A 12,500-nucleotide genomic window follows, 5' to 3' on the forward strand; every position below is an offset into this window, starting at 1 on the left:
ATTTGTCCAAATGCAGCGTCGGCTTTGAGTGGAACGTACCCGACAAGACGTTTCTGAGGAGCTTGACTAGTTTGTTATTAAGTGGAACTGAAATAAGTTTTGAGACGTACAGCTCGATGCTTCGGAGCGCTGAGTCGGTGGAGTATCTGTGGCTCAGCTACACCACTGAATGGTTTGATAAAGGTTTGATAGACGTCGCCTGCCAGATTCCTGCCTTAACTAATCTTGATTTGACTTGTAATGACATTCACATTTTAAACGACACACTGCTTCAGCCTTGCTCCAAAATCACCCAGCTAGCTTTAGTCGGTAACGTCATGACCCACCTTTCGGAGGACTCACTCAGACCTTTGACTCAGCTCGTGGAACTACGTTTACACCAGAACTTTCTACCAGAAGTGCCGTTTGCCGTCAGAGGTCTCTCCTCCCTTGCAGTCTTAACTCTGAGTTATAATGATATCGGAGAGCTCGGCTGCTCCGACTTCCTGAACTTAACGAGTTTGATGCAGATCTTCCTCAATAACAATCGCATCTCAAGACTCAGAGGATGTGTTTTTCAAGAGTTGAAGAATTTAAGATTACTCTACATTGAAGACAATCCAATTTACAGTTTGGATGATACTTTCAAAGTCAGTCTGAAGAGCTTACGTATTTTAAATATGCACAGTAATGATTTGAAGGGACTCAGTAAAGGCGTCTTTGAGAACCTGTCTTTCCTCCTGAATTTGGACTTAAAGTCCCGGTCAATTTGTCACGAGGAAAACGGGACTTTTGAAGGACTCGATCATCTCCAAACGCTTGTCCTTACAGCTTACTCTCTCACAACAGACATGTTCAGAGGACTGCCACACTTAGAGAACCTGACAATAACCCTCCCCATTTTTCTCAACAGCTTGAGTCATCAATTACCTAAGGAGCCCCCTTTCTTAAATGTACCATCTTTGAGAGAGCTTGCAATCCAAAACATGAATAAATATAACATGGTTATCACACCAGACCTGCTCAGGGGCCTGAACTCTTTAGAGAACTTTGCAGCAGTGAATTTCTTCGCAGGGCCACCGCATCCAGACACATTTACCTACACTCCTCACCTGATAAGTCTTCAGATAACTGACAGTAACGTCTCATATCCAGAACCTGAAATGGTTCGGCCGATCCCAAACCTGCAGTCCCTCGATCTGTCCAAGAACAAACTCAGATCTTTGGATTTTCTGGCTCAGGCCGACCTGCCGGTTCTCAGCTGGTTGAAACTCAGTGAGAACGAGTTGACGGTGATCAATGAGACGGTCTTCCAGTCTCTGCCTGCACTAACATATCTGGACCTGCTTGGTAACCCTTTCACCTGTAGCTGCTCTAATGTCGGCTTCATCCAATGGATGATTAGCAACAACCAGACACAAGTTGTTAACGCCTACCAGTACACTTGTTCCTTTCCTCCCAGTAAACAAGGAAGCAAGCTGCTGGACTTTGACATCCAGTCCTGCTGGATGGACGTTAACTTCCTCTGCTTCATTTCCAGCACTTGTCTGGTTGTGCTAACTCTCCTCACATCCTTCATCTACCACTTTCTGAGGTGGCAGCTAACCTACGGCTTCTACCTCTTCCTGGCCTTCCTCTATGACAAGAGGAAGAGGAAGCAGGAAGCTCCTCACTGCTACGACGCCTTCATCTCCTACAACGTTCATGACGAGGCCTGGGTTTACCAAGAGATGCTTCCAGTGCTGGAAGGAGAGCAGGGCTGGAGACTCTGTCTGCACCACAGAGACTTCCAACCAGGTAAACAATACATTTACTCTTCTTTCCCTCCCTCCTACTCAGGATCACATCTTTGTTTCAGGTCGGCATCTTTTCAGTCTTATTTCCCTTCTTCCCCAAGAGCTAAGGTGGTAACTTTCTGTGTATTTTTAAATACTCGCAGACAGTTTCACTTCCCTATTTGATGACCAGCAGTGTTTACAGGTTCTGATGCTCAGTGCAGTGAAATGTGACCGATCTCACAGACATCTCCAGGTGCAGAGAGATAAGCTGTGCCCTGATTCATGGCTGGATGATTTTAAAGTGTTAAAAACTCTGCCCATAAAGACCTCGGAGGCACCTACTCCTTCTACCCAAATCACATGATCTACTATCACAAAATCCACAAGTAACAGTGCATTTAGACAGTGATCCACTCATTAAGGATACACTGGCTGTGGAAGTTGGAGACTGCCATCTATTCTGTATAGTAGGGAGGTTTCAGAATGGGGATGTCATGTCCTCATGTTAGTAGGCAGAGACAGAAGGAGCACACTTCATCTATTTATGCTAGACAGGATCCTGCACCAAGCCCACCACACCCAAGCTCGGCTGGTCTCCTTCCTGTGATCGGTGCCAGCAAACACCAGCAAATTATATGCACATGTTTTGGAACTGCTCCTCTTTAAAAATGTTCTCGACTAACTATCTAGAGTCATAAGGAAGAACACTGCTCTATTTGGTGTGCTGCTCTCCACACTGAATCTATCATCTGCTAAAAAGGACACGATTACATTTACAACTCTGCTGGCTAGACCCCTGACGGATGGAAAAATAATTAGTTCAGGCAAAAAATGAAGGTGTGTAAGCTGGAAAACTTGGTTCAGTTTCTTTTCACAGAGAAAAAAATCCAAGCAAATCAAAATGCATCACTAAAAACTAGATGAGAACATTCAGATGTGTCGAACTAGTGTCCAATTCAGCCGGTCTGAAATGTGCAGGTCTGAAAAATGATTGAAACTAACTGATCCAAGTTTACCAAGTCATCCAAACAGAGTGAACTTTTCTATCTTCTCTCAGTTTTGGAGTCTTTAGTAGAAGTGAGTCCATGTGGTTCACCTGCAGTGTGTCTGACCTGCGTCTCCACAGGTAAGCCCATCATAGAGAACATCACAGACGCCATCTACACCTGCAGGAAGACCATCTGTGTGATCAGCCGTCACTACCTGCAGAGCGAGTGGTGCTCCAGAGAGATCCAGATGGCCAGGTGGGGGCGCCACCTCTCTGTCCTCACATACTCAGCACCTCCAGCTTTTATCTCTACCAACAGCGGACATGGAACTGGTTTATGTGCCAGTAGTCCGCAGGCTGTTGGTTCAGACTGGTTTTCTGTGGCATCACATCAGACATTTTACTGCTGTTAAACTGAACATTTATAACACATTTTACTATTTCAACCCAAACCATGATCTATCTCTAACCAAGTGGTTTTTGTTCTGAACCTAAACATTTAAACCTCAAACCATTTTGAATCAGTTTCGTACATTAAACAGATATTTGACACGAGGAATCTGTAGCAAGAGCAGCTTTCTTTGGGATAATGTGCTGTTTGACCAATGGTAGTGGTGATGTAATGCATTACTGTTACTGCTGAGTCATTAATAAAGTAATGTGATTACCTTTATGATGAGTATTATGAATCAGTAATTAATGACAATGATCCAGTAACCTGCCCAACACTACACATCCTTTGTAGATGTGAAGATAAATGCAGAGATGGGTTAGTAACAGCTGGAACATTATGACAGTCATGAATAAATGGATAATCAGTGTAATATAAAGCATTTGTGTGTCCTCACATACTCAGCACCTCCAGCTTTTATGTGTCAGCCTCTCACACTGATGGAGTCCTCTGAATCGTCCTCTGTGATCTGTTGCAGCTTCCGTCTGTTTGATGAGCAGAAGGACGTGTTGATCCTGCTGTTTCTGGAGGACATCCCCGCTCATCAGCTGTCTCCGTACTACCGCATGAGGAAGCTGGTGAAGAGACGCACCTACCTGAGCTGGACGCAGGCTGGTGGACACACAGGAGTCTTCTGGCAGAACGTACGGAGAGCTCTGGAGACGAGGGACGCTCCCAACGAGACCACCAACCTGCTGACTGCTGCCCTGACTCCATACCAGGCCTGTGGCTACGACTGAACATCATCTTGTGTTTTTGGAGGTTACAACAATCAAAAACTGACACACAGTAGTGATTTAATAAGCTGATGGCCTGTTTTTATACTCCATGTGCTTACATTCGACTTATTTTAAGCCAGGTGATTAACGCATAAATCATGTCAGAGATGAATTTGTAGCAGTTATGAAACATTTCTAGTTGCTATGAAACACTTCAGACATTTGGGTTACATCATGTCATTAAAGTACACGCAGCATTTTAATTCGCTTTGCTTGAAGTTTATTCAAACGCTTGTATTTAAACATTTGTTGCTTATATTGTTTTGAACTGTTTTGCATGCATTAATCTGCAAAGTATCTATGTAGTGAGGAACATGTACCTCTGAAATGTAGTGAAATATTAAAGAGTCAAACAGTAAATATGTTCAGCACATTTTTAACTACATGTAACCAGAGAATAAATACACATTAAACATCTCATTCCTCTTTATTTGTCTTTATTTTAATGTTACACACAATGAAGACAGACTTTAACATCCTGAGAGCTGAGCTGTTGTTTGTTCTGCATTTTTAATTTCTTAGATATTTGGGATTAGTGACACCTGATAAGTACAACAACTCAATTAAATTAATTCAAATGGGGACATCACATTTTGGGTTTGCTGGACCTTATACTTCATTGTGCTTTTTGTGCCACCTAGTGGTTGTCGACCTGTACTGTTCCTTCTTTTAAGATAAGATCAATCTTTGTCATTGCGCAATCACACCAAGTACAATAGTACAACGAAATTGGACTACTGCCCCCTCCGGTGCAAACACGCAAGATCAAACAATCACACATAAATACAAACGTAGCAGTGCATTAAATAAGTGTAATAGAGATGAGTCATGTCAGATGTTTGCATTTAGTGTTGTTGTTAACTGTCAGTCTGTTTGTGATTTTAAAGCCAGCAGCTCAAACAGAGTCCTGGGTGTGTGCTGTCTGTCAGGATGCTGCTGCAGAGCTCCTCCAGGGAGGGGAGAGGGTGGCACATGAGACTTTTTGGGCAGTTTTGACCCTTTGAAGTGCTTCTTGTGTGCTGTGGTGCAGCTGGTGAACCACAGAGACATGCAGTAGGTAAAGCACACTCTCAATGGAACAGCGTTTTATTATTTATATGATTGTGGCAAATAATATAAAAATAAAAACTGAATGTATTGCATCACTGTATTGGTTCGGTATGAAGAGGCCAGTAGGCGTGTCCAGTGTCCTGAATATTACACACTGACGGGTGATTTCATGTTCTGGTGATTTTCATGTTTTCTTGGTTCACTGTCCGACCTTTGACCTTTGACCCCCGTGACTCTCTCACCGTCACAGGTCTACTGGACCAATAAAGTGTTCCTGCCTACACTTTCCTACCAGGTTAAACCAGATGTTGTTGGTTTGTGGCTGATTCAACATTCCAGTAAATGATTGATGGACATGAAACCCTGCAAACATTTCTTACACAATGCTGGAAACAAATATGGAAACAGGGGGCAAACAGTTCCCTCTGTGTAAATGCTGGAAACCCCGCATCCAGCAGCAGCTTGTATAAAGGCTGAATGAGGCTCGGCCTTCATTACTTCGGTCTCTGCTCAGTTTTTATTCTTCGTGCCACGTCTGAAGCTTTTCGTCACCATGAATCTGTGGCTTAGCGCTCATTTCCTGTTTGCGGGGTTGTACCTGAGCAGCTCGGCTCCGACGCGTGAGGAGTGCAGCGGCTTGGTCACGCCTCTGTCCATGAGCGACCCCAGCGTGGTAAAGCTCCTCACTCACTATCAGGCTGTCTGTGCAGGGTTGGGAAGGTTACTGTGGACATGTAATAGGTTATTCATTACTTCATGTAGAGTTTGGAATATAAAATGAAGATACTTGATGAATAAAGAGGGTTTAATTGGTACTGTGACTCCATTTGAACCCACGTCATGATTTATATACTAAATATAACGATGAGGAATAAACCCTCCTGAGTAAATCTTGACTTCAGATGTAACCTCCTTTTGTAATCAACACATTTTCATCACTAACTGTAATTTAATGACATTTTCCCCAGTAACTATAACAGATTACACTTATATTTATTTTTTAACTAAACATGGAAGTGTAGCTCACCATTTCCTGAAGCAGGAGGAAGAACTCGCCTCCCACAGGTTCATTCATTAAAACCACTTTAATGTGAATTAGAGCTGCAATATTTCTGTTTCTTTTGTCTCTGACAGTAAACTGGAGATCTTTGAGAGTTCAGAGTTCAGCATTCACCTCTGTTAACAGTTATTTGTGTCTATTGTCACTGACTGCGTGTTTGTCTGCAGATGTACGGCAGGTTGAACTTCATCATGGGCTACGCTGATCATGAAGCATATAGCTCCATCCTGAAAGTGACTGAGAGCTCCTGGGTGAAAATCAGTGCGTCACCGGATGATGTCACAAGTATTTTAATGACTCAGGAAGACAGAATGTGAGTTTAGAACATTTAATTACTTATGTTTTCATTTAGAAACAAATAATCCTCATTTACAACCAACAAAAGGTGATTTTTCAATTTGCTAGTTTATACTACTTTATATACAGTTAGCTAGTTTACACTACTTTATATACAGTTAGCTAGTTTATACGACTTTATATACAGTTAGCTAGTTTATACTACTTTATATACAGTTAGCTAGTTTATACTACTTTATATACAGTTAGCTAGTTTACACTACTTTATATACAGTTAGCTAGTTTATACTACTTTATATACAGTTAGCTAGTTTACACTACTTTATATACGGTTAGCTAGTTTACACTACTTTATATACAGTTAGCTAGTTTATACTACTTTATATACAGTTAGCTAGTTTACACTACTTTATATACAGTTAGCTAGTTTATACTACTTTATATACAGTTAGCTAGTTTACACTACTTTATATACAGTTAGCTAGTTTATACTACTTTATATACAGTTAGCTAGTTTACACTACTTTATATACAGTTAGCTAGTTTAGTCCAGTGGTTCCAGTAAAGTACTAGTACCTCTAACTGTACTACAGTATAGTACTAGTACCTCTAACTGTACTACAGTAAAGTACTAGTACCTCTAACTGTACTACAGTATAGTACTAGTACCTCTAACTGTACTACAGTAAAGTTTAACTCACTCTTCCGTTTCTTGTCAGAAATGGAACTTGCTCCGGCTCAACAAACAAAGTAAAGATCGAAGGCGACACTCTTTCTACAGACGGTGAGTTACCTGATTATTCATCCAGCGGCTGATCTGGTAGTAACGTTAACCCGCAACACATGCAGGACCTACCTGCTGATCCACAGCCGCCCCAAAACATGGTCAGACCACAGACCTCGTATTACTGACTCACTTTATTAGGAACGCCTGTGACATGTTATCCAGCTCTGTTCTACTTTCTACTTTCATGAAGCTTTTATTATTAAGGTCATAGTGTGTGGTCGTCAATCAATCAATCTTTATTTATACAGCACCAAATCACAACTGAAGTCATCTCAAGGCTCTTCACACAGAGAGCAGGTCTAAACTCTTTAATTTAAAACTGAAAGTGTTTAAGCCTCATAGAAGGAGAACTGATGGCAGAGCTGTTTGACTGGTTCAGATTTCACAGCTGTTAGTTTTTCAGGTCCTTCACGCCTGCCGTACATCCTGTTTACTGTGTTGCTTGTTGTCAAACATATTAGCAGCTAGATTGACCCTGTGGTTGTTTCTGTCCTCAGTGTATAACGTCACCTCGAGCTTCCACGTGCTGCAGACCGGCGACTTTTTCAGCTTCAGCATCAACAGCACGGCCAGAAACATCGGAAAGCTCCTCACCTTGATCAAGCTGGAAGGCCCTTTTCCAGATGACATCACCAGCCGGGCCTTTTATGTGTTTTGTAAGAAAGAACCGGAGAAGGAGAGAAAATCATGTCTCAATGTGACGCGTTCATTCATCTTCTGTTTTTGTTTTTTTTGTTTCCAGCACGAGAATCGACCGTGAAGGACTCGGATCTGGAACAGTTCAAGAAGCAGGCGAGCTGCTTCGGCTTCACCCAAGAACCAGACTTCCTCTTCGACCCCACGAAAGGTGACTTTACACCTCTGTGCTGACTGAAACACAAACTCTGTGATACCCAACACAGCTGGTGACTTTATGTTTCTCTCCACAGAGTTCTGCGCTGAAGGCGACGGCATCAGGGTCGTATTACCATGATGTTGTAGAAACTGAGGAAGTAAAGAAACAGTGACTCTAAACATCCAACGTGTGGTTTGTTTTTCTTTAATCAAATGTTGTAACAGAACAGCTGTTGGTCCGTAGCAGAACTCCAGAGTATTGAGTATTGACGTTGAGAGATTCCAGCTCCTCTCCAGATGTTTGGGTCCAGAGCCCAACTATATATTCACTACTAAACAAACAGCTTGTTTCATTTAAATGAGGCCTGTTGACCATCATCATATAAAACCTGTTGGAATAAGTTGGAATGATGTTGGTTAAAAAGGTCTAACACAGAATCAGCTGATCATTTATACTTTATGCTTATAAACAGTCAAACCAACTGGGTCAGTTTTGACCCGCGAGGACAGAAGTTACACGGTCGACGGGAGAGGAACAACTAACAAACCTGTTTCACTGAAAAACTGACTCACACACATTAATCCTGGTTTATGTTGAGGTGACCTTTGACCTCCAGATCCTGATACAAAAACAACCAGCAGGGACACACACAGTATATAATATATATATTAACCAGGCGGGGAACTCTGGTCCTCTGAAATGAGGCCAACCAGGAAGTAACTTAGAACTGCATTCTATCAAAAGGCCACCAGGGGGCGACCGTCTCTATACAAGTCAATGGAAAAGTAACTTAGAGCTGCATTCTATCAAAAGGCCACCAGGGGGCGACCGTCTCTATACAAGTCAATGGAGAAGTAACTTAGAGCTGCATTCTATCAAAAGGCCACCAGGGGGCGACCGTCTCTATACAAGTCAATGGAGAATTCACCAACTTCTCACTTGATTTCTAACCTCAGTAAACGTTTTCAAAATGTGTTTATGGTCTCAATCGCTAGTTTAAAGCCTTCTTCAATGCAGTATGATGTTCATTTGGGACATTTTGGCCTCCCTGATTTTATATGTGACGATAAAGCAGGGTATGCATTAGGGCGTGGCTACGTCCTGATTGACAGGTTGATTGACCAATGTCCTCCAGATCCAGCCCTCGTAACCATAGCAACCTCCCCGCTCCGCCTCATGCCCATATAAGTAGAATCCGTGTTTTTATTTTTCCCAGCATGCACCTGAAATTTTCAAGATGGCGCTGCCTAGATTAGAAACTATTGGCTTCTGAGCAGCAGTCCACAAACCAATGGGTGACGTCACGGATGTTATGTCTGTTTCTTATATACAGTCTGTGCTCCTGAACCAAAGTCACAGAAACACAGCAGAGGGGTTTTGAAGACAGTAAATATTTAAAACATGCGTCCACCTAATATTAAAAGTGTTGTTTTCAGTCTCTGTGTGTCTGTGTGGCCCGGCTCTCCAGATGTTTTCTGGGTGTGTGTGTGTGTGTGTGTGTGTGTTTTCTGTGGGGTCAAAGGTCATTTCACAGCTCGATATTTAAACTGGAGCGTTGAGGACTCTCAGACTCAGTGTTTTGGATCCATCATCGTTATATAAAGTAGTTTTAACCTGTTAGTTTAGTTCACTAGTTTCTATTCCACTGATCATCATTCATTAGTTCATCGTGTTCCTGTCCACTATTCTCTCTTTTAGCTCTGGTTTGACTCTCCACCAGCTCCTGAGGGAAACATCTAAATACTAGTCTGCAGATAACCTGTGTTCTCATGTTCTCATGTTCTCATGTTCTCAGGAAGAGAACCCAAGCTTTTAATTCTCTGAGAACACTGAGAGAGCGCTGAGAGAGAACCTGAATCAAAGCTTGATAAGCACAATTACCCCCCTTCCAGCTCCTAACAGCTTCCCCCTCGTTCACTCTCACTTTCGAGTTTCCCTCCTCCCCGCTGCCCCCCTGTCTTCTGTTCTTTTCTCCTCTCTCACAGGTTCCTAGGGGTTTGTCATCCTTCGTCCGACCCCCCCACTCCGCATCAAGAACACACAATTCATTCAAATAAATCTGTTAAAGTGAATCTGGTTGGTGATGTTGTTCCTCTCTATAAAGCTTCTGTGTAGTTCATCATATTTACACACTGATAGAGAGAGTTAGGGTCCCTGGAAACATACAGTCAGCTGTCAGAACTACAGACCTTCATCATCATCATCATCAGCTGTAAATCATTAAATGTTTCATAACATGTTGACTCGCTGTCAGACCGTCGTGGTTTCTGAGGACGTTGAAGAGAACTGAACCATCGTTCATCGTTTAGTGATCTGACTCGTCTGAACGTCCGCTGGGACAAAAAGTTCATACTTCAACATTTTGGGAAATAATATCTGAGCTGGAACACCTCCTCCTCCCCCTCCCCCTCCCCCTCCCCCGCTGCAAAAGTTGTTTTTTGTGTTTTTATGTTGTAAAATGTGCTTATATGTGTTCATGTTGCTTCCCACACAGAGCACAGTCTGGGAGCTATTTTTTTTTTTCATCCTCCTCTCTCCTCGTTCTTCTTTCCCCTTTTCTCCCCTCTCTACTGCGCTCAGTCATCCAGTTCTGTCTTGTTATGTATTGTATGTTGTATATGTACAGACGGGTGATTGCTGTAATTTCGCTGTACTTGTTATAGTGACAAATAAAGCTCTATTCTATTCTAAAATCCTTTTAAAGTGAACATGAAGCAGCCTGATGTGGTTCATGGAGTTCTTTAAGCAGCAGAGTTCAGTAACCTGCTGAGCACACACACACTTTGGACCGCCGGGCTGCTATAAACCTGCCGTCCTGCTCTCCTCCTCACAGGGTGCGTTTGTTTTATGTTCCTGAGCAGAATGAGCGTTATGAAGCAAGCCGTGCTGCTGCTGCTGCTGCTGGCGGCGCTCTGCACCGACGCAGCGCCGACGCCTGAGGAGTGCTCCAGTCTCAACAAACGGCTGCTAACCAAGGACCTGCACACCGTGAGTCTGACCCTCCTCACAGCTGATCTCACCTCACAGCTGATCTCACATCTCTCCTCACAGCTGATCCTCCTCACAGCTGATCCCTCCTCACAGCTGATCTCTCCTCACAGCTGATCTCACATCTCTCCTCACAGCTGATCTCACATCTCTCCTCACAGCTGATCCCTCCTCACAGCTGATCTCACCTCACAGCTGATCTCACATCTCTCCTCACAGCTGATCCTCCTCACAGCTGATCCTCCTCACAGCTGATCCTCCTCACAGCTGATCCTCCTCACAGCTGATCTCTCCTCACAGCTGATCTCTCCTCACATCTCTCCTCACAGCTGATCTCTCCTCACAGCTGATCTCACATCTCTCCTCACAGCTGATCTCTCCTCACAGCTGATCCTCCTCACAGCTGATCCTCCTCACAGCTGATCTCACATCTCTCCTCACAGCTGTTCTCACCTCACAGTCCAGACTGGGTCCTGGTGTGACTCTGTTTGTTGTCTCTGCAGGTCTACGGAGACTGGGTCCTGGTGTGACTCTGTTTGTTGTCTCTGCAGGTCTACGGAGACTGGGTCCTGGTGTGGGCGGCCTCAGACGACCCGAAGGAGCTGATAAACCAGACGGCCAGCTCTCACGTGGAGCTCAGACTCCGCTCTGACAACAAGACCATGGAGTACAACGAGAGGAACTACTTCCTGTGAGATGATTTACACGTTCGTTCAGGTTCTGACAGTCGGCTGTTAGCGTCACCTGACAGTCGGCTGTTAGCGGTCACCTGACAGTCAGCTGTTAGCGGTCGCCCGCCAGTCGGCCGTTAGCGTCACCTGACAGTCGGCCGTTAGCGTCACCTGACAGTCGGCCGTTAGCGTCACCTGACAGTCGGCCGTTAGCGGTCGCCTGCCAGTCGGCCGTTAGCGTCACCTGACAGTCGGCCGTTAGCGGTCGCCCGACAGTCGGCCGTTAGCGGTCGCCCGACAGTCGGCCGTTAGCGGTCACATGACAGTCGGCCGTTAGCGGTCGCCCGACAGTCGGCCGTTAGCGTCACCTGACAGTCGGCCGTTAGCGTCACCCGACAGTCGGCCGTTAGCGGTCGCCCGACAGTCGGCCGTTAGCGGTCACCTGATAGTCGGCTGTTAGCGGTCACCTGACAGTCAGCTGTTAGCGTCACCTGACAGTCAGCTGTTAGCGGTCACCTGACTGATGATGATGATGATGTGTGTGTGTGTGATGTGTGTGTGTGTGTGTGTGTGTGTGTGTGTGTGTGTGTGTGTGTGTGTTTCAGTGATAAATCGTGCATCACCTTTTGGTTCAACGTATCGCTGCCCGCCGACCCCACCGACGCTCAGCATCACACTCTGGATATCAAGGGTGTCCGTAAGTTCTTCTCCTCCTCTTCCTCCTCCTCCTCCTCTTCCTCCTCCTCCTCCTCCTCCTCCTCCTCCTCCTCCTCCTCCTCCTCCTCCTCTGATCTGGATGATGTTTATCATTGAGTGGAGTTCCTCCCGTGTTGTGAT

The 12,500-nt window shown here is 44.4% G+C and overlaps 3 protein-coding genes across 3 annotated transcripts in view; all 3 read left to right on the plus strand.

The window, feature by feature from the left end:
* The window catches only part of LOC128374515 (toll-like receptor 13), a 4,971-nt gene extending 2,850 nt beyond the window's left edge, over positions 1–2,121 (plus strand). Inside the window, exons 3-4 of the mRNA XM_053334784.1 lie at positions 1–1,776; positions 1,919–2,121. The exon at positions 1–1,776 is cut by the window's left edge and continues 691 nt beyond it. Coding sequence (XP_053190759.1) covers positions 1–1,776; positions 1,919–2,121 — 1,979 coding nt within the window. The remainder of the gene's footprint in view (positions 1,777–1,918) is intronic.
* A 3,342-nt stretch (positions 2,122–5,463) lies between these two features.
* On the plus strand, positions 5,464–8,184 carry LOC128374466 (uncharacterized). Its single transcript, XM_053334746.1, has 6 exons — positions 5,464–5,698; positions 6,253–6,398; positions 7,102–7,166; positions 7,667–7,825; positions 7,912–8,016; positions 8,099–8,184. The coding sequence occupies exons 1-6, from the start codon at positions 5,579–5,581 to the stop codon at positions 8,140–8,142; spliced, it is 639 nt and encodes a 212-aa protein (XP_053190721.1). The 5' UTR covers positions 5,464–5,578; the 3' UTR covers positions 8,143–8,184.
* A 2,638-nt stretch (positions 8,185–10,822) lies between these two features.
* The window catches only part of LOC128374465 (saxitoxin and tetrodotoxin-binding protein 2-like), a 5,759-nt gene continuing 4,081 nt past the window's right edge, over positions 10,823–12,500 (plus strand). Inside the window, exons 1-3 of the mRNA XM_053334745.1 lie at positions 10,823–10,992; positions 11,544–11,683; positions 12,269–12,360. Coding sequence (XP_053190720.1) covers positions 10,852–10,992; positions 11,544–11,683; positions 12,269–12,360 — 373 coding nt within the window. The 5' untranslated portion in view covers positions 10,823–10,851. The remainder of the gene's footprint in view (positions 10,993–11,543; positions 11,684–12,268; positions 12,361–12,500) is intronic.

This window comes from Scomber japonicus, chromosome 15 (assembly GCF_027409825.1).
Source record: "Scomber japonicus isolate fScoJap1 chromosome 15, fScoJap1.pri, whole genome shotgun sequence".
Classification (NCBI taxonomy): Eukaryota; Metazoa; Chordata; class Actinopteri; order Scombriformes; family Scombridae; genus Scomber; species Scomber japonicus.

Bases quoted from the DNA above. Each gene is read 5' to 3' on its own strand.
- LOC128374466 (XM_053334746.1), top strand. From the start codon at position 5,579: ATGAATCTGTGGCTTAGCGCTCATTTCCTGTTTGCGGGGTTGTACCTG. The intron at 7,826-7,911 runs GTAAGAAAGAAC...TTTTGTTTCCAG, and splicing joins CCGGGCCTTTTATGTGTTTT to CACGAGAATCGACCGTGAAG. The intron at 8,017-8,098 runs GTGACTTTACAC...TTCTCTCCACAG, and splicing joins CCTCTTCGACCCCACGAAAG to AGTTCTGCGCTGAAGGCGAC.